Here is a 27365-nt window from a genome sequence, read left to right as displayed (position 1 = left end):
TGCGCTCCGCTTCCTCCCACAATCCCGTGCAAATGCAAAAAAAAAAGAGAGAGAGCGAGAGAGAAAGATACAGAGCGCTAGCACGGCCTGGGGGTGTAGGGCGCAGCGTTTGTACAGAAAGCCAACTCCGCCGCGCGCAGACGCACCCGGGAATGCAATTCAGTTTGATTTTTGTTTTTTATTTTTTGCGTTCACTTTTTGTCTCTTTTACAAAAGCATTGTAATTTACGAGAGAAGCACAACTCCAGCCTCCCGGTGCAATGCGAGCCTGACCCCAAAGAGCACACTTGCAAATATGCCCCCCACCCTTTCCCTGGATTGCAGAGCGCCCGTGTGCAAGGAGAGCACACGAAAACATGCGCGTGTGTGTGGCCCGTAGCACTGGAGGGCGATGGCCTTGTCACACCTGCTCACTCACGCGAGTCGGTACACCGGGCCCACGCGCCGGGGTCCGAGTTTCCACGCAAGCCTACCCCCGGGGGGCGGGGCTGCCGGGTACCCCCACCGTCAGGAGAGCTTGGGGGCCCGCGAGTAACCCGGGACGAGGGAACACGTTGGCCGGGGATACGCGTGTATCCGCACTTGGCGGAAACACGTGTGCCAGGGTAGGCCTCGGGCCGGACGACCACTACTCCCACCACTCCTCAAGCTCAGCTACGTGGTTTAAGAGGCCTGGGGGCTCTGGAATCCGCTGTGAATCTGGGGAACACCAGCTCTGAAACAGCTCTTCAGCGAGGCCTCCTGAGGCTGCATGGGGAGGGGCACAATGGGGAGTCAAAGACCCGGCTGTTTTTCCCCCCTCAACTAAGACCACTCCGACCCGCCCGCGGGCGTCTCAGCCAATCGCGGACCCTCTGGGTACAAGACCCACCCTCCTGTAAGGCTCCACACCTACAACGCTGGGCCACGCCCCCAGACAATTGCATAGGACCCCGCCCCCGCGCTCCAAGCCTCGCCCCGGATAATAAGCTCAAAATTCCAAGTCCCGCCCCTGAGCCCACGCCCCTCCTCTCGGAGCATCCTCCCCTCTGAGCCCCACCCCCGGGTAGAAGCCCAGCCCAGTACCTGGTGTAGGGGGGCGGAGGTGCGTCGTGCACCCCAGAGGCCGCCAGCGCCTGCTCGTAGGTGGGGAGACCTGGGGGTGGCGGTGGAGGCAGGGGCGTCGGGGGGCCTACATTGCCCAGGGGACTCAGGGGGTTAATGAGCTCAGCCCTGGGGACAGAAAGTACACTGTTAGCAGGAGAGACCTACAGGATAGAGAGATTTGGGAGGAGGAGGGAAGACCTAGGGACACAGAGACTCTGAGGGTGGAAGGGAGAAAGACCAGAGGAAATGAGGGTCACCTTGAACCTGACCCGCCACACAGAAGAGCACCTCAGAATGAGAGGCGGATGAACATAGGCAGACAGACATCAACTGCTGAGATATACTCATTCACAGACATTCATGTGTTCCAGACACAGGGAGAGTCATGGAGAAAAAAAACAGCCCTGCAGAGAGGTAGGCAGACACACACTGATACAGACATAACACAGAGATACACCCAGTCACAAATCTCCCAGTGCCCCTCTTATAATAAACTCTTCCTAAAAACCCCCAGACCCACTATACTTCCAAGACTGACACTCAAGCACCTTTTTAGACCCTGCCACTGAGAAACACATGCCTAGACAACTCATAAGGCACACACAAACATGTGTGACAGCCTGTCACCACGGAAACTGACATGCTGCAGACACCCAGAGACCTTACCGCTAACAGCCTCGCCAGACACGATACACACAGAGTGATAGTCACACATAAATACGGTACCATGAAGACACGCAGCAGATACTGAATGAGCTCCTACTGTGTGCCAGCTACTGAGGATATTGTCAGACAGACAGACACGCAACTGGACATACGCAAGCTCACAGACTGACTTTCCATGTGATAGTCTTCTCAGACCTTTCCTCTGGTGCCCACCTGCCCCAATCCTTGACCCGTCTCCTCCTTCCTCTCCTCCCCCTGCTTTCCAGCCCTCAAACCCCTTCTCTCTGAATCCCCCTTACTCTTGGGGACAGGCCTGCTGGCCTCTACCCCGTCGTCGGCAGTGCAGATACCAAAAGGCTCCCAAGCTGGCCAGGACAATGAGCAGGATGCCCGATGTCAGCCCCACAGCCAGGCCTGCTACATCCACACGTCCACGCCCTGCAGTGGGGAAGGGGAGGGGGGGTGGCACCATGTCAGGGGCTGTCACCCACCTCAACAACCCAATGCCTTCCCACAGAGGGAGGAGTACAGGCCAAGAAGCAAAGCAGAACTGGGGCCACTTCCTAGGTATGTGACTCCAGGCAACTGAACGTACTCATTTCTATAAGCCTCCATCTGCTGCCCTGTAAAATGGGAATAACTCCTCCCCCACAGGCTGTGAAATTCATTGAGATCAAACACATAAAGGGTCTACGATAACTTCATCCAGGACTGGAAAATATGGCAGCTGTATCCCCGTGGTGACAGAGGCCCCTCCCTGGACACAGTGTGGCTTGAGTCCCTCCTAAACAAAATCCATCTGGGTAGGGAGCTCAGCTGCCCCCACACTGACCATTGCCCGATTTAGCAAATAATAATGTATGATACCCTATTAAATACTAATTTTAGATATACAATGAATAATTTTTTTAGTATAACTATGTCCCATGTAATATTTAGGACACTAGGAGTGCCTGGGTGGCTCGGTCACTTAAACATCTGACTCTTGATTTAGGGTCAGGTCATGATCTCACAGTTCGTCAGTTCAAGTCCCAAATCTGGCTCCACGCTGACAGAGTGTAGCCTGCTTGAAATTCTCTCTCTCTTCTCTCTGCCCACCCCCCCCCCACACCCCACACTCGCTCTCTCTCTCAAAATAAATAAACTTAAAAATTGTTTTTAAAAAGGGGCGTCTGGGTGGCTCAGTCGTTTGAGCGTTTGATTTTGGCTCAGTTCATGATCTCATGGTTTATGGGTTCAAGCCCCATGTCAGGCTCTGTGCTAACAGCTCAGACCCTGGAGCCTGCTTCGGATTCTGTGTCTCCCTCTCTCTCTGCCCCTCCCCTGCTCACGCTCTTTCTCTCAAAAATAAAAAACATTTAAAAATTTTTTGATAAAAAATTTTAAAAAGAACATACTTAGACTAAAAAATTTATTCATGAGCATTTTTTAATGTTTATTTATTTATTTTGAGAGAGAGAGAAAGCATGAACAGGGGAGGGGTAGAGAGAGAGGGACAGAGAGAATCCCAAGCAGGCTCGGAACTGTCAGGGCAGAGCCTGACACGGGACTGGATCGCACAAACTGTGAGATCATGACCTGAGCTGAAATCAAGAGTCCAGTTGGATGTCTTAACCCCTTAACCGACTGAGCAACCCAGCCGTCCCTATTCTTGTGTGTTTAAAATTCAAATTTAGCTGATGGGGGTGGGGGTGTCCTGTGTTTTATCTAACAACACTTCCCCTCTGGAACGCAGTCCCTTTACCAACCAGGCCACTGAGGGACGAGACCTCAACTCTGAACGAAGAGGAGAATCCACGGGAAGGCTTCTGAATTTACCGGGCTATGAAAAATCCATTTATCAATGGGGGAATTTAGGGACCTCCCCCCAGCAACAGACCATTGGGTGTCTAGAACTCGGGGGGACCCTTTGCTAGGACCCTAGGCCTTTAGCAATCCAAGGCCATGCTTCTGAGGAGAAACAGGCACACAGGGAGAACTCCAAAGGTCTGTGAGGCCCTCCTCTGTCTTGCTGCTGGGGAGACTTCCTGTAGCACTGGGTTGGGAGCTTTCCTCAAACAGTGAATCCCTGGTGGCTTTTAGCCCCCTTAACGAAGAGCTGCGCCCAGAAGGCAGGCCCTCCGGATTCTGATATGTTTCAGGTGGATTCAAGAAGCCACTGGGCCTCAGGGCACCTGGGTGGCGCAGTCGGTTAAGCGTCCGACTTCAGCCAGGTCACGATCTCGCGGTCCGTGAGTTCGAGCCCCGCGTCAGGCTCTGGGCTGATGGCTCAGAGCCTGGAGCCTGTTTCCGACCCTGCCTCTCTCTCTGTCCTCCCTCTCTCTCTGCCCCTCCCCCATTCATGCTCTGTCTCTCTCTGTCCCAAAAATAAATAAACGTTGGGAAAAAAAAAAAAAAAAGAAGCCACTGGGCCTCACTAGGCCAGCAGCGAGGTGGTTACCTCCCCTAGCAACCAGGCTCCAGTGTGAGGACTCCAGCAGACCCAGGGCTTGTTGCTAAGGGGCATCCACCCTAGCAACCAGGCCACGGGGAGGGGTGGGGCATCTGGTACCGGGAGGGGGTTCCTCCCTGGGCAGTGGGCCTTGGGTCCTGAGCCTGGCTAGGTGTGGTTGCTAGGGAGGCCTCCTTAGTAACCAGGCCAAGGCTGGGATGGGCCCATGGGGGAGGGGAAGCCAGCCAGGTAGTGAGTGCTGCAGGCTTCCTTGGTCCGGCCTGGCCCAGCCTCGTTGCTAAGGAGCAGTCCCCCCTTAGCAACAAGACTGCAGCCATGGTGGGGCCTTAGAACTCACAGGAAGGGTTGGGGGTGGGCGGACTGGGCAGGTGAGGATGCACAGGCTTACAATGCCCGGCCTGCCTTGGCCAGGCCCTGTTGCTAGGGAGCAGTCCCCCTAGCAACCAAGCTGCAAAAGGGGCCGGGGCTCTGCACTCCAAAGAGGTTAGCACCTCTGAGCCTGAAGCCTGACAGGCCCCTGGGCTGTCACCCCTCTCTCCACCCGCACTTCCTCCTTCCTAAGGACAGGAGGCCTCCTCCAGATAAGTGTGGTAGGTTCCTCAGGCAGGGGCTCTAGTCTCAAAGGAGGGGACTCTTTTGATAACTACCTCCAGGAACTCAGGGAGCATGGAATTTGCAGGAGGCACATTTGGGGCAGGGGGTGTGGGTTCGGACCTCCACGGGAAGGGGGCTGCCTTAGCTGCACAGAACAAGAGGGGTCCCCCCCACACCCCACTCACCTCCTTTGCCATTGTAGATGTAGCTCTCCCAAAAGCGCTCCTTGAAGGGGTAAGAGTAGAGCAGGTGGAAAGACAGCATATCAGCTGGGAGAGTCCATCCCCCCAACCTGCCTGCGCCCCGACTTCTGAGACCCAGGGTAGAGGGAGTTGGGGGCCAGGACATCCCAGGGCCTGGGGAGAGGGGCTCTCACCGTCAGAGTGTTGTCCTCAAAATACTCCCGTGCCTCCTCCCAGGAACACCGCTCCTCACGACACTCCCGTTCCAGGTTCCCTGGTGTGAGAAGCTCCAGGTCCCAGTGATTGGCTCGTGGAATCCGGCTACGGCTTCTTAGAAAGCTCTGGGCTTCTGGGGAGTCCAGGAAGACTTCTGCACCCAAAGAACATGAAACATAGAGAAATGGGGGGCTCCCGGGACTGGGGACATGGAAGAATCTCAACCTCAGGGGATGGGGAGCTATGGAGTGCTCAGGGAGGAGGGGACTGGAGGCAAGGGTTCCTGAGTCAGGGGAAGGTGGAGTCTGCGCCTGGACACGGGCTCTTCCCCCAGACACTCACCTGGGTCTTGGTCCCCACTGGGTGAGGTGTCCAAGCAGGTGGTCAATCCCAGGTACAGAAGCAGCAGAGAGGGGGAGCCCCTCATATTTTACGAACACCTGAAACGGGGCGTGGTGGAGACATCAGGTGCCTCAGCCCCTAGGGAATGGGGCCAGGTCACCCTGACTGGACTCTATGGTCCACAAATTGTAATGATTTGTAATAATAATAGCAGACGCTTACCTAGGCTGTATCCTGGGCCAGGTAGTTCAAGGTAGTTTACCTATATCAACTCCATTTAGTTTTCACAGAAGTGCTGTTCTTATCCCCGTTTTACAGATGAGGAAACTGAGGCACGGGGAGATAAAAGAATTGCCCAAGGTCGTGCAATTTGCAAGATTCAGAAGCAGGATTTGAGTGAAAGCTGTGTGTGCCTCCAGAGACTGGAGCAGGGAGCTTATCTTTTTCTCTACCGGGTCTGCAGCGCCCAGCATGAATTTTGGCACATAGTAGGTGCTCTTAAACATGTCTGTTGGTGATCAAGATTCCTTTCTTCCAGGTAGTTTCCACCTATACTTGCCTCTCCCTGTGCTCATTACCACATCCACCCACAGAGATCAAAGATTACAGGAGAGACCAGAACAGGAGAGGCAAACAGTATATTCTTGGGTCCAGGGGGGGCAAAGGGAGTGGGGGTCCTGGACACCTGGGACTGGGAGACCCAAGCTTCCGAGTCCCAGAGGGGCAGAGAACTGGGGGACCAGGGTCTCCAAGCCAGGCTCTGCCTCCAGGGGACATTCACTTACCTGCCCAGACCTGTGAGCGACTGTCCCCTCTTCTTTAATTGGGGCTTCCTGGGCCAGGCCAGCTAAGGCCAGCTGTGAATGGGGGATAGGGGAGAGGGGAGGGGAGTGAAAGGAGGGGTGCCCCTCTCCCTGTAATCAGACGGATCCCGGTTTCTGGCAGAGGGGCGGGGTTTGTGATTACCTGTCCTGGGCGGGACTCAGGTAAGGGACAAAGTATTTAAAGGGACCTTAGGATGAAGGGCCTAAGGTCCAGAGCCTTGTAGGGACGCCAGGGTTCCCGACACCGACACCGTGGAGGCACTTAGGGGATTGGATATGCACCTCTTCCCTTGTTTGTCCCCTGGGATGGAAGCTTGCCTGGGTGAGCTAGGGAAATAAATGTCTAGGTGTCCAGATGCCTAGATGTCTAGAAACTGGTGGGAAATGTATGCCTTGGTCCCTGGGGGTAGGTGGATGCTGTAGTAAATTCCCGCTTTCTGAGGTGATTTGAAGGACTTTGACTTCCGATTTCTCACCTGCCCTCCTTATAAATTGGAGACAGGGGAGTTGTCCCTTCTCAATTGCCTCTCAACACACATCAAGAAAAGTGGCTAATATACTTGGGGAAGTGAGCTTCCCGATCTCTAGAGGAAGTGGTTAATCCTTCAATTCAGACTTGCAGAGACGCAAAGCCTGGACATAACCAGTAAATCGTCCGCCCTGGGAAATGCCTAGTGTATACTAAGCGTGCTCTATACTCGTGCCAGCGGCACCAACCGGAACCTTCGAGAAACTACTCAGGTTTCCGGAGGGAGCGAGAGGAGAAGGGAGGACTTACCAAGTCGGAAGAGTATCTCGGCAACTAGGGGCAGCTCTACTTCCGGTCCTTTTTCCGGGCGGAAGTGGGCGTAGCGCTGAGGGGAAAACAGCCCTCCTTTCCGGTGTAGGGGCACAGTTGAAGAAGCGACCGAGGGTCGAGGAGTCGTTTGTGAGGTGAGTTCCAGGGGGTGGGGGGGGATCGTGTTGCTGCGATCGCTTTCCCGCGGGCTAGACTTCTGGGGTCCTGAGGGAGACAGGAACGGGGTTTCGAATTCCCGACTCCCTGTCAATCATTAATAGACGACTCCAGGCGCCCCATGTCTGAAGCTGAACTACATCTCCCGGCATCCCCGGGAGGTAGCCAGGCCTCCACCCGGCACTTCTTAAGTGTTGGTATTCCACCGTAGAGGGCTATGGGCCGGGGGTCCCAGGGGAAGGAGGAGACTGGGACTCTTGGGAGGGTCTAAGGAGTGGGACTTGAGGAAGAAGGACCCCCTTTCCTGGCCTCAGTTTCCCATCTGTGACCGGGAGGGCGGAGGAGATTGTGCAGTCGCCCGCCGCTGTCTTCTCTGCATTTTTTTTTTTTTTTTTTTTTTTTTTTGACAACTCCTTCCTTCTCAGAGTTGGTGGAGGCTTTAACTTTTTCCTCTGGGGAGGTCTGGGGTCAGGCCGACCTGGGTTCTCATCCCGATGGTGCTGTTGAGTCGGTGTGAACTTGGGCTTCGAAGGGTTTTACTTTAATGTTTTATTGTGAAAATGTTTTATTGTTCAAACTCACAGAGAATAATGTAAGAATCCCTATCGCCTATGGGGCGCTTGGGTGGCTCAGTCGGTTGAGTATCCGACTTTGGCTCAGGTCATGATCTTGGGGTTTGTGAGTTCAGGCCCCCTGTCGGACTGTCTGCTGACCGCTCGGAGCCTGGAACCTGCTTCAGATTCTGTGATAACGCTGCTGAGAATATTTGTGAGAATTTTTGTGTGGACGTGTTTTCATTTCTGTCGGAAGCAGCACTGCTGAATCAAATGGTAACTCTACCTTTAGGCTTTTGAGAAACTGCCAGACTTTTCCACAGTGGCTGCCACAGCCTCCATTCCCACTCGGTGTGTAAGGGTTCCAGTTTCTCGACACTTGTTATGATCTGACTTTTCGGTTGCCATCCTCCTAGTGGGTTTGAACTGGTATCTCACTGTGGTTTTTTATCGCATTACTTAAAGTTTTATTAGGGCGCCTGGGTGGTCCAGTCGGTTAGGCGCGTCAGACTTCAGCTCAGGTCATGATCTTGCGGTCTGTGGGTTCGAGCCCCGCATCGGGCTCTGTGCTGATGGCTCAGAGCCTGGAGCCTGCTTCAGATTGTGTGTCTTCCTCTCTCTCTGCCCCTCTCCCCTCCTCTCAAAAAATAAACATTAAAAAAAAATAATAAAATAAAAAGTAAAGTTTTATTTCTTTACTTAGAGAGAGTGCACCCATGAACAGAGGAGGGGGAGAGACAGAATCCCAGGCAGGCTCTATGCTGTCTGTGGGGCTCAATCTCATGAATCATGAGATCATGACCTGAGCGAAAACCAAGAGTCTGATGCTCAACTGACTGTGCCACCCAGGCACCCCCATTTAGTTTTAAAGATTTTTAAAATATAATTTTCTAATGTCTATTTTTTGAGAAAGAGATAGAGAAACAGAGTGCGAGTGAGGGAGGGGCAGAGAGAGAAGGAGACACAGAATCCGAAGCAGGCTCCAGGCTCTGAGCTGTCAGCACGGAACTCACGAACTGCAGGATCATGACCTGAGCCGAAGTCTGACCCTTAACCAACTGAGCCACCAAGGCACCCCTTAAAGATTTTGTTTTTAAGTAATTGCTCTACACGCAACACGGGGCTCAAACTTACAACCCTGAGATCAAGAGTCACATGCTCTACGGACTGAGCCAGCCAGGCGCCCCCTCACCCCACCCCTTGCCTATTTTTAAATTGGGTCACTCATCTTTTTATTATTTAGTTATAAGTCTTTCGTATATTCTAGATGTTATTCCTTGATTGGATATATGATTTGCAACCCCCACTTGTGTTTGTACAGCCTGCAAACTAAGAACGGTTGTAACATTTTTAAAAAGTTAGACAAAATCAAAAGAAATGATATTTTGTGACCCATGGCAATTTATGTGATTCAGATGTCCGTGTCCACAAGGAAACTTTTATTGGAACACAGCCATGCACGTTCATGTCCGTGGTGTCCATGGCTGCTCTTGCCATAGGAGAGCCGAGCTGAGTAGTTGTGACAGGGGCCCAATGGGCCACGAAGTCAAAAATCTTTTTTTTTTTTTAATGTTTATTTATTTTGGAGAGAGACAAAGAGCACGAGTCGGGGAGGGGCAGAGAGAGAAGGAGACACAGGATCCGAAGCAGGCTTCAAGCCATCGGCCCAGAGCCCGACCCCGGGCTCGAACTCACGAACCGTGAGATCATGACCTGAGCCGAAGTCCGACGCTCCACCGACTGAGCCACCCAGGCGCCCCAAAGTCCAAAATCTTTACTATCCTGACCCTTTTTGGTTGATCCCTGCCACGTTCCTTATGTTGAAGCCCTCGCCAGCAATATGACTGTTTCGGAGATTGTCTGTGACGGACAAAATGAAGGTTACGTGAGATCGTGGGAGTGGAGTCCTACCGCATGGGGTTGGTGTTGTTAGGACAGGAGGAGATGCCAGAGAGCACGCTCTCTGCCCTGTGAGGACACAGCAAGAAGGCGGCCAGCTATCCGGGAGCCAGGAAGAGAGAGTCCTCACCAGAAGCTGACCATGCTAGCACCGTGATCTTGGACTTCCAGCGTCCAGAACCATAAATATCTCCACAAATAAATGTCTGTTGTCTAAGCCACATTCCAGTAGATGGAATTTTGTTCTGGCAGCCCTAGCTGACTGATGCAGATAGGAAGAGCCAAACCTGCACTGTGAAGTTACATTTTTATCCTTTCCGATAACGGGTATTGGCGCCCTGCGAATATACAGTTCCCTTCAGTCTTTCCCTTAAGGGCATCCCTCAGCAATGATTGCCTCGCCAACTGTGTCGTCAGGGGATGCAAAATGATTTTCCACTTCTTTTATTTATCTTTTCTTTTCTTTTTAACGTTTATTCATTTTTGAGAGACAGAGAGAGACAGAGCATGAGTGGGGGAGGGGCAGAGAGAGAGGGAGACACAGAATCCAAAGCGGGCTCCGGGCTCGGGGCTGTCAGCCCAGAGCCCAGCGCAGGGCTTGAACCCACAAACCGTGAGATTATGACCTGAGCTTGAAGTTGGACGCTCTGCCGACTGAGCCACCCAGGTGTCCCTTTAAATTAAAAAAAAAAAAAAAAAGTTTTTTGTTTTTTTGTTTTTTTTTTTAACGTTTATTTATTATTGAGAGACAGAGAGACAGAGCATGAGCAGGGGAGGGGCAGAGAGAGAGGGAGACACAGAATCCAAAGCAGGCTCCGGGCTCTGAGCTGTCAGCACAGAGCCCGACGCGGGGCTCAAACCCACAAACCACGAGATCATGACCTGAGCTGAAGTTGGACGCTCAACCAACAGAGCCACCCAGGCGCCCCTAAAATTTTTTTTTAATGTTTATTTATTTTTGAGAGAGAGTACAAGCAGGGGAGGGGCAGAGGGAGAGGGAGACACAGAATCTAAAGCGGGCTCCAGACTCTTAGCTGTCAGCACAGAGCCCAATGTGGGGCTTGAACCCACAAACTGCAAGATCTTAACCGCAGCCAAAGTCAGATGCTTAACCAACTGAGCCACCCAGGCGCCCCTGCATCAGCCATTATTAATAGAGAATCTCTGGGGGTGCCTGGCTGGCTCAGTCGGAGGGGTGTGTGATTCTTGATCTTAGGGCTGTGAGTTCGAGCCCCATGTTGGGCGTAGAGATTACTTAAATAAATAAAAACTTGAAAAAAACAGAGAATCTCAGATGCTCACTTTTGCTTTTAGCGAACTCTCTCGGTACTGCTTACACCCCGTCCTAAGTCTGTGATTTCCTTGAGTGTAATTAGCTCCTTGGTTTCCTTTAACACAGAAGCCTTCATACCCCTGGAATGGCCTGGCACACACCTTTTAGGGAGAGGGGTGTGTGGCATTCTCTAGGTTCTCAAAGGGATCTCTGACCCCACCAAAAGGTTAAGAGCCACGGGTTTTAGAGTTCAGAAAACCAACTGCAGAAAAAGACGGCAGGAAGTCGGTAATTTGAACGCCAGCCAGAACCATTAGCGTGTTAATGGTATTGTGGTCATGGTTTTTAAAAGTCCCATCGCAGCGCTGTGCCCTGTGCCCTTCGAGCCCTAGCTGCTAGTCCCAAGAGGCCGTGCAGCACTTTACTAAATGGCTAGTTTGACTTGAGGGACTGAATTTTTCTCGGTTCTTTCATTTTAATTCATTTGAATAGAAACGCCAACACTAGACCGAGTTATCGGAAACCTTGTAAGCGTGTTCGGAACAGAGGCGGTATGTGAATGTACCTTGGCAGCCGTAAATCACAAAACCTAAATAGAGGTCAAGTATCTCCAGTGAAAGTTTCGCGTGTGAATTGAAATGTGTTGAAAGAGTAAAGCATAGTCCAGATCTTGAAGGCTTTGTACAAAAAAAGGGGGGGGGGGGAATGGGTTGGCCTGTGTCCTCAGACTGTCACCCTCTTGGGAGGACTGACAGTTGTCACGTGGTTAAGGGGGCGGCTCCGCAGCCTGCTTGCCTGGGTTCCCCTTCCCAGCTGGGGGATGCTCTAGCCTGTTTCCTCCCCCGGAAGTGGGGCGTGATGATAAGCAGGAGATAGGATTTTGGAATTTCTCTGAAATACTAGCGACAGCAGATGGCAGTAGTTCTGTTCTCTGTTTTGAACTTGGCCCTAATGAGGAGACCATACAGCCGCGGTGGGTCCTGCCACGGCCGCCCACCAGCCCGTTAGCCCGTGGCCAGCAGCTCTTAAACTTTTTGGTCTCCGTGTCGTAAAAGTCATCCAGGACTCCAGAGAACTTTTGTTTATGTGAGTTCTATCGATTCATATTTGCTGTACCAGAAAATTAAACCTGATGTGAAAAAAGGTTTTTATGGGCGCCTAAGTGGCTCAGTCGGTAAAGCGTCCGACTCTTGGTTTCAGCTCAGGGCATGATCTCACGGTTCATGGGTTCGAGCCCCGCATCGGGCTCTGTACTGACAGTGTGGAGACTGCCTGGGATTCTTCTCTCTCCCTCTCTGTCTGCCCCTTCTTCACTCTCTCTTTTTCTCTCTCTCTGTCTAAATAAACTTTAAAAAAGAAAAAGGTTTGGGGCGCCTGGGTGGCTCAGTCGGTTAAGCGGCTGACTTCGGCTCAGGTCATGATCTCGCGGTCCGTGAGTTCGAGCCCCGCGTCGGGCTCTGTGCTGACAGCTCAGAGCCTGGAGCCTGTTTCGGACTCTGTGTCTCCCTCTCTCTGACCCTCCCCTGTTCATGCTCTGTCTCTCTCTGTCTCAAAAATAAATAAATGTTAAAAAAAAAAAAGAAAAAGAAAAAGGTTTTTATTGAGCAGTCATTCACATAACACAAAATTCATCCATTTAAAGTGATATATACACTATTTTGTGCAATCACCACCACTTATCATTCTAGAACATTTTCATCACCCCAAAAAGAAACCAGAAAGTCACTCCTCACTTCCCCTCCTCCCATCCTGTGGTAACCACCATTCTGCTTTCTGTCTCCATGGATTTGCCTGTTCTGGACATTTCTTATACGTGGAACCCTACAATACATGGCCTTTGTGCCAGCTTCCTTTCTCTTAGCATAATAAAACGTTATTTAAAAATCGGCTCCACACCCACTGTGGGGCTTGAATTCAGGACCCTGAGATTAAGAGTCACATGCTCCACCAACTGAGCCAGCCAGGCGCCCCTAAAACATTTTTAAAACCCAAGGATGCAGAAGCATACATTCAGTTTGCGGTGGGAGCAATGACATCCTCACGTGTCACGCTGTCTCTGGAAAACTCCACTGTGCACTTGTGAGGGAACGAGAGTAACAAAGGCAAACACATGTTAGTATTATTATGGAAATAGCTTATGGACCCCCTGAAGGTATCTTAGGAACCCCTCTAGGATCCCCGGATCTTACTTTGAGAACCGCTGCCCGAGGCAATGGCTTCACTTCTAAGAATCCTTTTGCCCATCTGAAAAATGGTCATGGGCCAGACTTTATTTATTTATTTATTTATTTATTATTATTTTTTTTAATGTTTATTTATTTTTGAGACAGAGACAGAGCATGAACGGGGGAGGGGCAGAGAGAGAGAGGGAGACAGAATGGGAAGCAGGCTCCAGGCTCTGAGCCATCAGCCCAGAGCCCGACGCAGGGCTCGAACTCCCGGACCGCGAGATCGTGACCCGGGCCGAAGTCGGACGCTTAACCGACTGAGCCACCCAGGCGCCCCATGGGCCAGACTTTAGCGAGTGGTTGAGGTTGGACAATCAATGAGATGGGGGCACAGAGAGTTGGCGTGGGGTCAGGGATCTAGCAGTGTTCTGTGGGACTGTTCCATTATCACCTGGCCAAGTTAAAAAAAAAAAAAAAAAAAAGGTTGCCTCTGTAGTTGCCTTTTACTCTTGGAGGGAAAATGTCTCCGGCCATGGCCATGAAGCCAGAGAGTGTAGAAACCCCTGTCATTGGCCACAAGACAAGCAGCTGTGTGCCAAATCCCACAGAGGGTCAAGGCAGTTGACAACTAAGAATAGAGTAGGGAATTTGGCCATGAGGAGGTCAATGCGACCTTCATGAGTAGCAGTTGGGGGGGCTGGGGCTGAAGCCAGAGGGTGGGGGGAGGAGTGCCTGGCAGGTGAGCGAGGGAAGACAGCAGGTGCTGGATGTTTGCTCAAAAGCTTGGGGGTGAGGGGAAGTTGGAGGAGGGCCATGGGTCAAGTTGGGGTGTTTCACCAAGGTTAGCTGTCGCAAGCAGCGCAGTGGCCACCACTGGGGTGAAATGTTTTGTGTCTCGACTGGGGTGGCAGTCACAAGGGCATACATCTCTGTCAACACGCATCAGATCTATGTCCATACACCGAAGAACAAAAATCAGCCTCTGAGAGGAAATCGCCAGTAGGGGGAGAGCGAGATCCATAGGTCGGAGAGGGAGAGAGTTTTGTGGTTCAAGTTCTGAATGTGAAAGACAAGAGTCTGAAGGCGACCAGAAGAGGGGAATACAGACAAAGTTACTTTTTGCAGTTTGGGAGTCCTTGGCTGTGTCCCCCTGCCCCCGGCTCCACCCCAGCCTTCTGGACCTTTCTCACACCAGAGAGCCGGAGAGAATATTTCCTGAACACCGCCTATGTGCCAGGTTCTGAGCAGGACTCATTCAGCTGTCACAGAAATCCAGTCTCGGCAATGAGATCCCATGGTTGTCCCAGGGATGATTAACTTTTTGCCAAGTTAAACCAAGGCTCAGAGAAAGGAAATGGCCAACCTAGGGTCACAACAGCCAGTGCGGGGCCAACCCTGGACTCAAGCCCAGGCTGAAGGTCATCTTGCCCAATCCTTGATCCCTATAGCCTACAACCCCCTCCTGTAGCTCCAGCCCCTGATTAGTCCCCACCGACACATGGGCAACCACTCTGATATGCAGAACACATACGCTCTTGTTTGTAAGTATTCTTTAAAACGCACTATCTTGGGGCGCCTGGGTGGCTCAGTGTGGTGGTTAAGCATTCAACTCTCGATTTCCGCTCAGGTCATGATCTCACGGTTCGTGAGTTTGAACCCCATGTTAAGTTCCGAGCTGACAGTGCAGAGCCTGCTTTGGATTCTCTCTCTCTCCCTTTCTCTGTGCCCTTCCCATGCGCCCTCTTTCTCTCTCAAAAATAAGTAAAACGATAAAATGTACTATCTTGCACACACGTAGATTGGTAGTAATCCTGTTTTATTTTTTACATTTTATGTATTTTATTATTTTAGAGTGTGTGCACATGAACAGGGGAGAGGGGCAGAGGGGGAGAGAAAGAGAATCTTAAGCAGGCTCTACCCTCAGCACAGTGTCCAACTCAGGGCTCGATCCCACGACCCCAGGAACATGACCTGATCCGAAATCAAGAATCAGATGCTCAACTGGCTGAGCTACCCAGGTGCCCCTTACTTTTTTTTTTTCTTATTTTTTATACCCAGTAATAAGTTTTTTTCTTATTTTTTATACCCAGTGTTAAGATCCACCTGTGACACCTTGCATGTATCTAGCGGATTGCATCTCACTGCCGGGTGGTCTCCAGGATGGGCTGTCACCACCCATTCTCCCAGGGAGGGACATCAGGTGCCTTTGACTCCCCTCTGGTATAAATAACACTGCTGTGGACATCCTTGGGCATGCTCCTTGTGGGTGTCTCTGAGAATGTCTTTGGGGCCCCTCACCCACGGTGCAGAATCACCTATGCTTACCTTGCTAAAGTGCCACCAGCCTGTGTTCCAGGAGGCTGACCCTGTCCACTCTCCCCGCTGCATTGCCTTAAGGGTCCTGAAACCGATCATGTGTCCTCACCAAGCCCTGGTCTTACCCAGCTTTTTGAAGTTTCGCCTGTCAGCTTGATGATGATAGGTATGAAGTGCTATCTCACTGTGGTTTTCACTGAAGAGAGCTGGATTATCTCTCCATACGATCTCATGGTCCGTGAGTTCGAGCCCCGCATCGGGCTCTGTGCTGACAGCTCAGAGCCTGGAGCCTGGTTCCGATTCTGTGTCTCCCTCTCTCTCTGCTCCTCCCCTGTTCATGCTCTGTCTCTCTCTGTCTCAAAAATAAACAAATGTTAAAAAAAAAAAAAAGAAAAGAAAAGAAAATGTGAATTCCGGGGCACCCGGCTGACTCAGTCAGTTAAGCATCCAACTTCGGCTCGGGTCATGAGCTCACGGTTCGTGAGTTCGAGCCCTGCATCAGGCTCCGTGCTGACAGTGCAGAGCCTGCTCGAGATTCTGTCTTTCTGCCCCTCCCGACTCATGCTTTCTCTCTCTCTCTCTCTCTCTCTCAAAATAAATGAATAAACTTAAAAAGAAAGAAAGAAAATGTGAATTTATCCTGGTGCAATCGATCATGTTTGGAAACAATTGGACCATAGTGCAGATTTCCCCTTTGCTTACGTGTGCTTTCACCCACCCAGGCGAGAGGGGGGTGAACCCCCCAAAACCGCACTCCACTGCAGTGAGCCTGTAGGCATACACCGAGCACACACATGCATACATAACCCCAAACAGAACATCTCTGAGGCCCCTCACTTCACCACGTCTGTATGTAAGGAGCCCCACGCATCCTCATCTGCTGCCAGAACTTCTCGATTTCAGAGAACCCTCCTTCCACCACCTCAGAATAACTCACAGGGTGCACGCCTTCTGATGCATGATTCCACAAGCAGAGTGTAGGTCACTTTCCAAAGTAAAATGCTGTCTTTCTTTTTGCAGTCTGTGAGTATTTCCTAACCAGTCGACGCATGTGAGACTGTCCTCCGCTGACCCACCCCCTGTTTTCCCATCTGGCAAGGCCAGGGGCAGGTCGGCTCCGAGGGCCTGTCCTCCCTGGGGCCTCCCTCCACCACAGCCCTGCAACTGTCCCCTCCTCCTCCCCCCAGGATGACCCGGCACGGCAAGAACTGCACGGCAGGGGCCGTCTATACCTACCACGAGAAGAAGAAGGACACAGGTACTGGGTTTGGAAGGGGGCACAGTTGTATCTCAAAGGCACCATCTCACTTTGCACCTCCGGCTGTGTCTTCTGGGCATGTCTCTTTCCCCCCCACCCCACCCGCCGACCGATGGTCATGACACTAAGAGTAACAGCCCACGCGATCCCGTGCCCCTGCAGTGGGCGCTTGTGGGCGTGAACTCATCTGAGACTCCCAGCTCCCCACTGAGGAAGGAATCACTGCTGTCGTAGCCATATTCCAGAGGCAGAAACTGAGGCCCCGAGAGGGCCAGGCCCTTGAGTCTGGGCTGAGGGGAGTCAGGCGTGAGCCTCTCTACCTGGCTACTTCGGTGACAGCCTGTCACTTACCCTCTGGATTGACGCCTTCCTGAGGGTTATGCCCCGCCCCCAATGCACACACACAGCCTGAGCTCTTGACTGCCTGTCTCTCGGAGTCCCGCCCAACACCCCCCCCCCCCCACCACATGCAAGTTCTCTCTGTGCCTTTCTTTTGGGGTTTCGCAAGGGGCACCTCTCCTGTCCCTCCATCCCTCTGCCTCTGTCTGTCCCCAGCGGCCTCAGGCTATGGGACCCAGAACATTCGACTGAGCCGGGATGCTGTCAAGGACTTTGACTGCTGCTGCCTCTCTCTGCAGCCCTGCCACGACCCTGTCGTCACGTGAGCTGGGGAACTGCACTGGGGGGTGTGGGGAACCGCCTGCACAGCCAGGGCGCCCTGGGCAAGCCCCTTAACCCCTCAAGAGCCTCAGTGTGCTCATCTGAGACATGGGCATGATCCTAACGTGTTCCCCAGGGATGTGGAAAAGAATACATCCGCAACAGAGGGTAGGGCCCTTGGATCATTGCCTGGCACATAATAATAGCTTATGTGTGGAGCATTTACCATTCCCCGCCTTGTGGTCTGGCAGAGGCCTCGGTGAGATAATGGGTACAAGGTGCTTAGTCCAGTGACTAAATATGGGCTCACTTTACAGGTCTGTTTTACAGACATAGTGACGAGAGCAGACTGTGGCTCGGGGTCCCTGAGGCCACCTGCAGGTTCAGTGATTCATTGGAAGAACTCGCAACTCAGAAAGGTGGTTAAGAGTCAGTGACGGCTTATTACGCTACAAAGATGGAGATTAAGTCAGTAAGGGGAGAAGGCACGTGGGGCCGAGCCCAGGAGGGACCAGGGTCGAGCCTCCAGTTGTCCTCTCCTGATAGAGTCACACAGACAGCGCTAGTCTCCCAACAACGACATGTGACAGCAGGCAGACATGGGCGCCGCCCACCGGGGGAAACTCACGGGAGCCCCAGCGTCCAGGGATTTTACTGGAGGCTGGTAACTCAGGCATGGCGTGACTTTGGTCTCCAGGCCCTCCAGAGGTCTAACCTCATACCACATGGCCCAGCCACCTCCCCCACCAGGTGAACTAAGACACTTTTATCAGGCAGCACATTCCAAGGGCTCAGAGGCTCCCTCCTGGGAGCTGGTTCAAGGGCCGGGTCCTTTGGAACATGTAGGGTTTGGAGAACGCGGCCCGCTGAGCTAGCCCTTTATTGCACAAGATTTTCCCTACAAGGCAAAGCCAGGAGAGTGAAAATGGCCTGGTCACTCAGAGAGCTGTGCTAGGCACCGCGTGACCTGCCGCCTGGAAGACGCTTCGTGCGTGCCCAGGGCAGGGAGCCTATGGCTTCCCATCCCGTCCTGTCCTTACAGCCCGGATGGTTACCTGTACGAGCGTGAGGCGATCCTGGAGTACATTTTGCACCAGAAGAAGGAGATCGCCCGGCAGATGAAGGTGATGGGGATGGGGGCACGGGCGGGCGGCTTTGATCCCGAGCACACAGAGCCTCTCTGACCTTCTTGTCTAAGCTCCTTTTCTCTCTGAGCCTTTGCCTATGCTGTTCCCTCTGCTTGGCGCACCGTCCCGTCCCGCTTCTCCTGGTTTGCTCCTTCTCCTTCTCCAGATCTCCTCCCAGGCGTCGCCTCCTCTGACCTCCTGCTAGTCCAGGGCCTCCAGGGTCTGCCCCCGCCCCCCCCCCCCCCCACCTCTTGACACTTATGGTTGTGACTCAGCCTGTGGCTGACATGTGCCCACTCCCGCCACTAGATGGCAGGCCCCAGGGGCAGGGAACAGATCTTTTGCCCACCCCACGGCCCTAGGTTCTCTGTGAACACTTGGTAAATTGACTGATGTCACCTCATCTCCCTGGGCCTCGGTTGCACTGCCTCTGAAATGGGCTGACGGGACCAAATCAGAGGGCGCTGCAGGGCATGTGGGAGATGCTCACAGATCAGAATTCTCGAGGCATTTACTTGGAGCCATGCCCACTTTCCACGGCTGAACTCATTTTGTGGGTAGGAGGGACCCCGTTTATCGCCGTGTTTGAGGCGCAGCTGGTCGATCTCCCTTCTTTTCCCGCCAGGCTTCCTAGAGCTCCAGAAACACTGAGGGTTAGATGCTTTGTTTTTGTTTTTGTTTTTAATGTTTATGTATTTTTGAGAGAGAGAGGCAGAGTCTGAGCACGAGCAGCAGAGCGGCAGAGAGAGAGAGTGGGAGACACAGAATCTAAAGCAGGCTCTAGGCTTCAAGCTCAGCACAGAGCCCGACACGGAGCTCAAACCCATGAGCCGTGAGATTATGACCTGAGCCAAAGTTGGACACTTCACCGACTGAGTCACCTAGGCACCCTATTTTTTCTTTTTTTTTAAGTTTATTTATTTATTTATTTATTTATTTATTTATTTATTTATTTAGAGAGAGAAATACCAGGGGGGGGCGGGGAGGGGCAGAGAGAGAAGGAGAAAGAATCCCAAGCAGGTTCCTCACTGTCAGTGCAGAGCCTGACGTGGGGCTTGAACTCATGAACCCAAACCTGGGAGATCATGACCTGAGCTGAAATCAAGAGTCAGATACTGGGGCGCCTGGGTGGCTCAGTCGGTTGAGCGTCCGACTTCGGCTCAGGTCATGATCTCACGCCCTGTGAGTTCGAGCCCCGCATCGGGCTCTGTGCTGACAGCTCAGAGCCTGGAGCCTGCTTCAGATTCTGTGTCTCCCTCTCTCTCTGCCCCTCCCCTGTTCATGCTCTGTCTCTCTCTCTCTCTCTCTCTCTCTCTCTCTGTCAAAAATAAACATTAAAAAAAAAAAAAAGAATCAGATACTTAACCCACAGAGCCACCCAGGCACCCCAAGGGTTAGATTCTTGTTGAGCCTTTTGTCTTGAGTAAGTGGCTTTCCCTGTGCCTATACCCTCTGCGTGGCTTAGTGGCCGCCTGGGTGCTCCCTCATCAGGGTGACCATGCCAGAGGTCCTCCCGAGCACCAGTTCCCCTCCATCTTCTCCTCATGCAGCTGGGTGGCCCGGGGCAGTCCTAGAACCCAGCACTGTGTCCCTGTGTCTCCACACACCCATACCACCTACACACTTAGGGTTCTGTGAACGTTCATTGCTTCTTAACCCTCCTGGAGCTCGCCTCGAGGGCAGGACAGGATCTACAGTACCTACCCTGTAAAATCAATATAATATGGCCCACGGGCACATGAATCGAGCACTTGCTCTGTGCCGAAAATCTCCCGCGTAACCCAGTGAACCTCCGCGGTCAGTCGCCATTGTTAGCCTGTTTTACAAAGGAAGAAACTGAGGCCAGGAGGAGTCACAGCACTTACTGGAGGCCACAGAGCTCCTCGGTGACAGAGGCAAGGTTTAAGCTCTGGCCATCTGTCCCCTGCCAAGCTGCTGACCACCCTGCTGCCTAGGAACAAAGAGGCCACAGAGTCCCAAACCAGCTAAATGGGAAATGACCTAAGTGCCCTGCAGTGGGGGAGGGGACAAGCAAAGGCAGCGGAGCCACGCCATGGATTACAACATCCACGGGTTAAAGATTCACGCCCTGTCGCTTCAGCGTCCGACCGCGGCTCAGGTCGTGGGTTCGAGCCCTGTGTTGGACTCCACCGACAGTACACAGCCTGCTTGGGATTCTCTCTCCCTCTCCCACTTGGGCATGCGCCCACGCTCTCTCTCTCTCTCTCTCTCTCTCTCTCTCTCTCTCAAAATATACTTTAAATAACTTAAAAAGAGTCACACTCAGGCAGTTACCAGCCTCTACTAACTGCCGCTGCCAGGACCGTCCCCTGTGGAGGCCTCGGTTTACCCGTCTGTGAAATGGGAAGAGCCACCCTCAAACGCCACAACGCACGGGAAGGTGCCGAGCCCACTTCTTTCTCGCTGCCCACAGGCCTACGAGAAGCAGCGGGGTGCCCGGCGTGAGGAACAGAAAGAGCTGCAGCGGGCGGCGGCACAGGACCAGGTGCGGGGCTTCCTGGAGAAGGAGGCAGCCATCGTGAGCCGGCCCCTCAACCCCTTCACGCCCAAGGCCGCCCCTGAGACCGGTCCAGGTGAGGGGGAGCGGACTTGCCGGGGAGCGCGGGTCCCGCAGGCCCCGGGTGCCTCCCTGGGTGCGGCATCCGGGCCCCTCTCCCTCCCGCAGATGATGCCCGCCCCGGGGCCAGTGCAGGCCCCACGGGCAAGGACAAGGACAAAGCACTGCCCAGCTTCTGGATCCCGTCGCTGACCCCCGAGGCCAAGGCCACCAAGCTGGAGAAGCCTGTGAGCATCCCCAGCACCCTGTGCCCACTTGGCACAGAGGACCCGAGTCCCCCAGTGTCCCCAGCGCCTCCTTCCCTGCCCGGGACCCCCATCCTCCCTCCACCTGGCCCCAGCCCGGCCTGTTGACCGACCACCCCCCCCCCCCACCGTCCTGCACAGTCGCGCACCGTGACCTGCCCCATGTCTGGGAAGCCGCTGCGCATGTCTGACCTGACACCCGTGCGCTTCACGCCGCTGGACAGCTCCGTGGACCGCGTGGGGCTCATCACACGCAGTGAGCGCTACGTGTGCGCCGTGACCCGCGACAGCCTGAGCAACGCCACGCCTTGCGCTGTGCTGAGGCCCTCGTGAGTCGCCCGGGGAGGATGACCTGGGGACCTGCAGGGCCGGGCCGGGTCGGGCAGTGTGGCTGTCCCTAGTCCGAGCGGGGCCTCTCTGATCGGTGTCTCCTACCCTCACTCTCACCGAAGTGGGGCCGTGGTCACCCTGGAGTGCGTGGAGAAGTTGATTCGCAAAGACATGGTAGACCCCGTGAACGGGGAGAAGCTGACGGACCGGGACATCATCGTGCTGCAGCGGGTGAGCGGTGACCCGCCTCCCCAGGACCCCGCCCCCTGTCCTCTCCCTATGCCCAACCCCGCCCTGCCTCCTCCACTCCCCACCCCCGCCTTCCTAAGCTGGGGTCCTGCCTCACCTTGCGGGCTTAGGATCCCCCCCCAACAGGCCCTGCAGCCCGACCTGCCTCCACCTTGGCCTTGTCCCCACCTCCCCAGGGCGGCACCGGCTTCGCGGGCTCTGGAGTGAAGCTGCAGGCTGAGAAGTCCAGGCCGGTGATGCAGGCCTGAGTGCACAGGAGACCAAATAAACAGGCTTGGACTCACTGGCCCTTGTGGTGCCTTCCTTGGCCTCGCGGGAGCCCTGGGGCCACACGGGGAGCCCTCCAGCGTGCGCCTGCTGCAGTGCCCCAGTGTGAAGGCGTGGGCTAAAATTACCTTTGAGGTGGTCTGACGTTAAGAGTAAAATCCGAACTGAGCCCACACGCCCGGCGTTAAAACTGGGCAAGAGCGGCCAGAGGTCAAGGTTCCAGCTGCGACCGTAGGCAGGCGCCGCTTTGACAGGCCAAGTAGAAATCCCGCCGCATCTTTTTGAGTCCTGCCAAATTCGAAGTCCGCAAGATGTCCAGGAAAGCCTCTCTCCCAAGTAAAGGGTGGTGAGACGCCCAAAGGAAACAATGCAGTGAGAGCACCCGGCACCCAGTCAGGAGCCCTCCTCCCTGACCCTTGACTGCCGGAAGGCCAAGAGCAAGAAGAAACCCTCGTCCAAGGACGCCAGAGGCCGGGGGCTGCACAGTACCGGGCAGGTGTGGAGAGCCGAGGGTGCAGGGGGGAGGAGGCCGCAGAGGGTGGGGCCTGGTGCACCTGCCTGGAGTCAGCTTACGGAGGAGCACAGGGGCAGGTCTTAGAGCTCTGTGGGGTTTTTCTCCCCGTTTTTTAAATTTAGTTTTTAGGGGCGCCTGGGTGGCTCAGTCGGTTGCGCATCCGACTTCAGCTCAGGGCACGATCTCATGGTCCGTGAGTTCGAGCCCCGTGTCGGGCTCTGGGCTGATGGCTCAGAGCCTGGAGCCTGCTTCCAATTCTGTGTCTCCCTCTCTCTCTGCCCCTCCCCCGTTCATGCTCTGTCTGTCTCAAAAATAAATAAACGTTAAAAAAAAATTAAAAAAATAAAATAAATTTAGTTTTTAATGTTTATGTTTGAGAGAGAGAGAGAGAGAGCGTGCAGCGGTGGGGTGAGGGGGGCAGGGCAAAGAGAGAGAGACACACACACAGAATCAGAAGCAGGCTCCAGGCTCTGAGCTGTCAGCACAGAGTCAAACCCAGGGCTGGAACCCATGAACCGGGAGATCATGACCTGACCCGAAGTCGCAGGCTTAACCAACTGAGCCACCCAAGCGCCCCTAGAGCTTTGTTTTCAATGACCATCGACTCATAAAAGCACCCGTGGGCAGTGTGCAAAGTAGAGCTTATAGTCAAGCAAAGATCAACAAGCCTTAACGTTCCCGCCCTGAGGGACACCTAGGTTCTGTCTTCTAGGGCTTTCTCCACGTGTGTACACGCGTTGGCTCAACCAGCATGACATCTCAGGGCACGTGCTGTTCCGTTCAGCAAACAGTCTCTGCCTTTTCACTTTTGTAAAAAGTTTTCATCGAACGCCCAAACCCGACTCAAAGGGCCGGGAAGTGCCCTTCGGTGCTCTTTGGTGAAGACCCTGTCTGGTGTCTGCAGGGGAAGGTTTTGGTAGGAGGGGGGTGTATCATCCTTGCACCCTGGGGAGCCCCCCCCAAACCCAGCATTTTCTCCCCCAGAGCCTTCTAGGACCTCCCTTTGATCCCTAGACCCCAGAACCTGGAAACTGGCCCAGTTGCCACTGACATTCAAGGGCAGGCCTTGCCATCTGGGCTTGTCGATCTATGGTCCTCTTGCGTCTGGGCCACAGTCCTGGGGGAGGGACGCTTGTACCCATTTCACAGAACAGCCCACTGACCCTGAGAAGATGCTCTTGCCCAAAGTCACACTGCTCAAGGCTGTAGCAGAAGTCAGGTTCACTTAGAAGCCAGCCGCTTCCAGAGACCTCCCCACCTCCAGCCCTGCCCTTCCTCCCATCCTCTGTACCTTTCTTCCCCCAGGTATCTCCACATTGTCACCCCACGAATCTCCCCCCCCCCCCTTAGCGAGCTCCCAGCCAACCCCTTTCTACCTAGAGCATTTCAAGCCACCCCTCGGTCCCTAAACACCCCCAACCTTCAGCCTGGTTTTTTTTTTAAGTTTTATTTATTATTTTGAGCGAGAGAGCAGGGGTGGGGCCGAGCGAGAGGGAGAGAGAGGATCCCAAGGAGGCTCCATACTCTTGAACCGCGAGATCATGACCTGACCCGAAGTGGGACGCCTAACCGACTGGGCCACCCAGGTGCCCCATCAGCCTCTTTTTTTTTTTTTTTTTTAAGTTTATGTATTCATTTTGAGAGAGGGGTGGGGAGGGGCAGAGAGAGAGGGAATCCCAAGCAAGCTCTGCACCCGCCATCAGCTCAGAGCCCAACGAGGGGCTAGAACTCACGAACTGTGGGATCATGACCTGAGCCGAAACCCAGAGCCAGACGCTTAATCAACCAAGCCACCCAGGCGCCCCTCAGCCTCTTTCTTAATCGCCCACAACCACCCCTGGGACCTTCCAGTTTTCTCTCCGCCTCCTCAGGGACTCCAGTCTTGTTCACACGTGTTCAGGCCAGCCCTGCCACCACCGATCAAAGCTTCCAGGATTCCCAGCCTTGCACCTGTATTTCCACAAGGGGCCTAAATCCCCCTGATCCACGGGCCCTTCGAGACCCCCTTTGCGGAGAGGCAGGAGGGTGCAGGTCAAGGTCCGTCCAAGAAAGTAGTTTCCTTTGAGGTTTCAAAGGGGACAGGGAGCGGAAGCAAGGGCCTCCTGGCAGCTTGAGCCGCAGCAGTGGAAGGGAGAGGAGGAGGTGCCTTTTCTCAGCAGAGGGCCCTTAGGCGCCGCTTGGGAAGTTGAGAGCGAGAAAGAGGCCAGGGGAAGGGGGGTGGGGGTGCCTGCAGTGGCTCCGGCCTCAGCTGGCCTGCAGAGGGCACTGGCAGGCACTTGGCAATTCTTTTTTTTTTTTTTTTTTTTTTAATTTTTTTTTTTCAACGTTTATTTATTTTTGGGACAGAGAGAGACAGAGCATGAACGGGGGAGGGGTAGAGAGAGAAGGAGACACAGAATCGGAAACAGGCTCCAGGCTCTGAGCCATCAGCCCAGAGCCTGACGCGGGGCTCGAACTCACGGACCGCGAGATCGTGACCTGGCTGAAGCCGGACGCTTAACCGACTGCGCCACCCAGGCGCCCCAAGGCACTTGGCAATTCTTAAGGCTTTTAGTTGTACGTATCTTTAAATGTCTATTTATTTATTTTGAGAGCGAGAGCAGGGGAAGGGCAGAGAGAGGAACGCAGAATCCCCAGCCGACGCCACCCTGTCAGCACACAGCCCAACTCGGGTCTCGATCCCACGAACCGCGAGACCATGACCGGAGTCCATGACCATGACCTGCAGTTCTTCAGGCTTTTAAACAGGGAGATTTATTCTGGAAAGGAAAACTATATAGACGGAGGCAATTCCTTGGTTGTCCAGGGAGGGAGCGGGATGGGCTAGGAAGGAGTGGATAGCAGGAGGCTTGGGGGAGGGGCAACGGGAGGGGTATCTTGATTGTGGGGGTGGTTGCATGACTGATTCATCAGAATTCATAGATTTGTAACCAAACAGCGGACTTTATGGGAGTTAAAAGTCAAATTTAAAAACTAAAAAAATAAGGGGGGGGGGGGGGTGCCCGGGTGGCTCAGTCAGTTAAGCATCTGGCTCTTGATTTCAGCTCAGGTTGTAATCTCACGGTTTGTGGGTCCCCAGCCCCAAGTCGGGCTCTGTGCTGACAGTGCAGAACCTGCTTGGGACTCTCTCCTCCCTCTTTCTCTGCCCCTATCCTGCTTGCCCTCTCTCTCTCGCTGTCTCTCTTTCTTAAAAAGAAAGAAAGAGAAAGAAACAAGAAAGAAAGAAAGAAAGAAAGAAAGAAAGAAAGAAAGAAAAAACTTAAAAAAAATCAACTTAATGATTCCACTCCTAGGTATATAACCCAAGGAGACTGAAAGTCTGTCCGTGCAAAAACTTCCACATGAATGATCCTAGCGGCACTAATCGTGTTAGCCGAAAAGTGGAAACAAGCCAAATGTCTTTCAAGTGCTGAATGGATACTCAAAACATGCTATAGTCATCCAGTGGAATATCATTCAGCCATAAAAATGATGAAGTACGGTACCTGCTACAACGTGGATGAACTTGGAAAACCAGTACGCCGGGCAGCTGGCTGGCTTCAGTCAGAAGAGTGCGAGAGACTCTTGATCTCAGGGTCGTGAGTTCAAGCCCCAAGTTGGGTGTAGAGATTACTAAATAAATAAAAACAACAACACAGTATGCTAAGTGAAAAGCCAGCCATACAAGGTCACATGATGTATGATCCCTCTTATATAAAAAGTCCAGAATAGGCAAATCTTTTAATTTCTTGGAAAATTTTTAATGTTTATTTATCTTAGAGAGTGCGAGTGGGGGGCACAGAGAGAGAGAGGGAGACACAGAATCCGAAGCAAGCTCCAGGCTCTGAGCTGTCAGCACAGAGCCCGACGCGGGGCTCGAACTTGTGAACCGCGAGATCATGACCTGAGCTGAAATCTGAGCCCCCCAGGCACCCCAGAAATGAACTTTTTTTTTTTTTAACCACACTGGTAGGCAAGGAAACAGCGATAATTTGGCAATATCTAGTAAGAGCTAAAGATGCCAACTCCACGATCCCACAATCTCCACTGACCCATACACCCCACAGAGGCACAAACATGCTCAAAAAAACGTGAACTAGGGGGCAGCCCGTCAGTTAAGCATCCTAGTTCAGTTCAGGTCACCATCTCACGGTTTGGTTCGTGAGTTTGAAGCCTGCATCGGACTCTCTTCTGTTGGCGCAGAGCCCACATCAGATCCTCTGTCCCCTCTTTGCCCCCCTCAAAAATAAATAAACAAGAAAGAAAGAAAGAAAGAAAGAAAGAAAGAAAGAAAGAAATAAAGAAAGAAAGAAAGAAAAGGAAAAGAAAACCCAAACTAGAATGTCCCCAGTACAGGGTGCCTGGCTGGCTCAGTCAGAAGAGCACAGGACTCTTGATCTTCGGGTCATGAGTTCCAGCTCCACACTGGGTGTAGAGATTACTTAAGTAAATAAATCTTAAGGGGCACCTGGGTGGCTCAGTCGGTTGAGTGACCGACTTAGGCTCAGGTCATGATCTCACAGTTTGTGGTGAGTTCGAGCCCCACGTCGGGCTCTGTGCTGACAGCTCAGAACCTGAAGCCGGCTTCAGATTCTGTTTCTCCCTCTCTCTGTGCCCCTCCACTGCTCATC

General features: G+C 53.3%; 2 protein-coding genes and 1 long non-coding RNA gene across 5 annotated transcripts; 1 reads left to right on the top strand and 2 right to left on the bottom strand.

Moving 5' to 3' along the window:
• Positions 1 to 153: 153 nt before the first annotated feature.
• PRRG2 (proline rich and Gla domain 2) lies at positions 154 to 6601 on the bottom strand. 2 transcript variants are annotated; one of them, XM_086690425.1, is made up of 8 exons: positions 6324 to 6516; positions 5761 to 5865; positions 5539 to 5636; positions 5175 to 5350; positions 4984 to 5023; positions 2052 to 2190; positions 1066 to 1212; positions 154 to 747 (listed from the first exon to the last, which is right to left on the bottom strand). In XM_086690425.1, the coding sequence occupies exons 3-8, from the start codon at positions 5621 to 5623 to the stop codon at positions 729 to 731; spliced, it is 606 nt and encodes a 201-aa protein (XP_086546551.1). In that variant the 5' UTR covers positions 5624 to 5636; positions 5761 to 5865; positions 6324 to 6516; the 3' UTR covers positions 154 to 728. The 2 variants fall into 2 exon arrangements, with proteins under 2 accessions (XP_086546551.1, XP_025770419.1); XM_025914634.2 differs by lacking the exon at positions 5761 to 5865 and having other exon boundaries at positions 6324 to 6601.
• A 566-nt stretch (positions 6602 to 7167) lies between these two features.
• On the top strand, positions 7168 to 22257 carry NOSIP (nitric oxide synthase interacting protein). Of its 2 annotated transcripts, none has more exons than XM_086690424.1 (9): positions 7168 to 7295; positions 16715 to 16785; positions 17341 to 17446; positions 18488 to 18569; positions 21007 to 21166; positions 21259 to 21377; positions 21537 to 21724; positions 21848 to 21956; positions 22151 to 22257. In XM_086690424.1, the coding sequence occupies exons 2-9, from the start codon at positions 16716 to 16718 to the stop codon at positions 22220 to 22222; spliced, it is 906 nt and encodes a 301-aa protein (XP_086546550.1). In that variant the 5' UTR covers positions 7168 to 7295; position 16715; the 3' UTR covers positions 22223 to 22257. The 2 variants fall into 2 exon arrangements, with proteins under 2 accessions (XP_086546550.1, XP_086546549.1); XM_086690423.1 differs by lacking the exon at positions 7168 to 7295 and adding an exon at positions 15616 to 15693.
• LOC147573745 (uncharacterized) lies at positions 12620 to 26663 on the bottom strand. The gene is made up of 2 exons (XR_015245005.1): positions 26241 to 26663; positions 12620 to 13119 (listed from the first exon to the last, which is right to left on the bottom strand). It is a non-coding gene; the product is annotated as an uncharacterized LOC147573745 (long non-coding RNA).
• Positions 26664 to 27365: the final 702 nt, after the last annotated feature.

Source organism: Puma concolor, chromosome E2 (assembly GCF_028749965.1).
Source record: "Puma concolor isolate L17-30 chromosome E2, mPumCon1.1.hap2, whole genome shotgun sequence".
Taxonomy (NCBI): Eukaryota; Metazoa; Chordata; class Mammalia; order Carnivora; family Felidae; genus Puma; species Puma concolor.
Note: the sequence above shows the minus strand (reverse complement) of the source record. Positions and strands in the feature narration are given on the sequence as shown.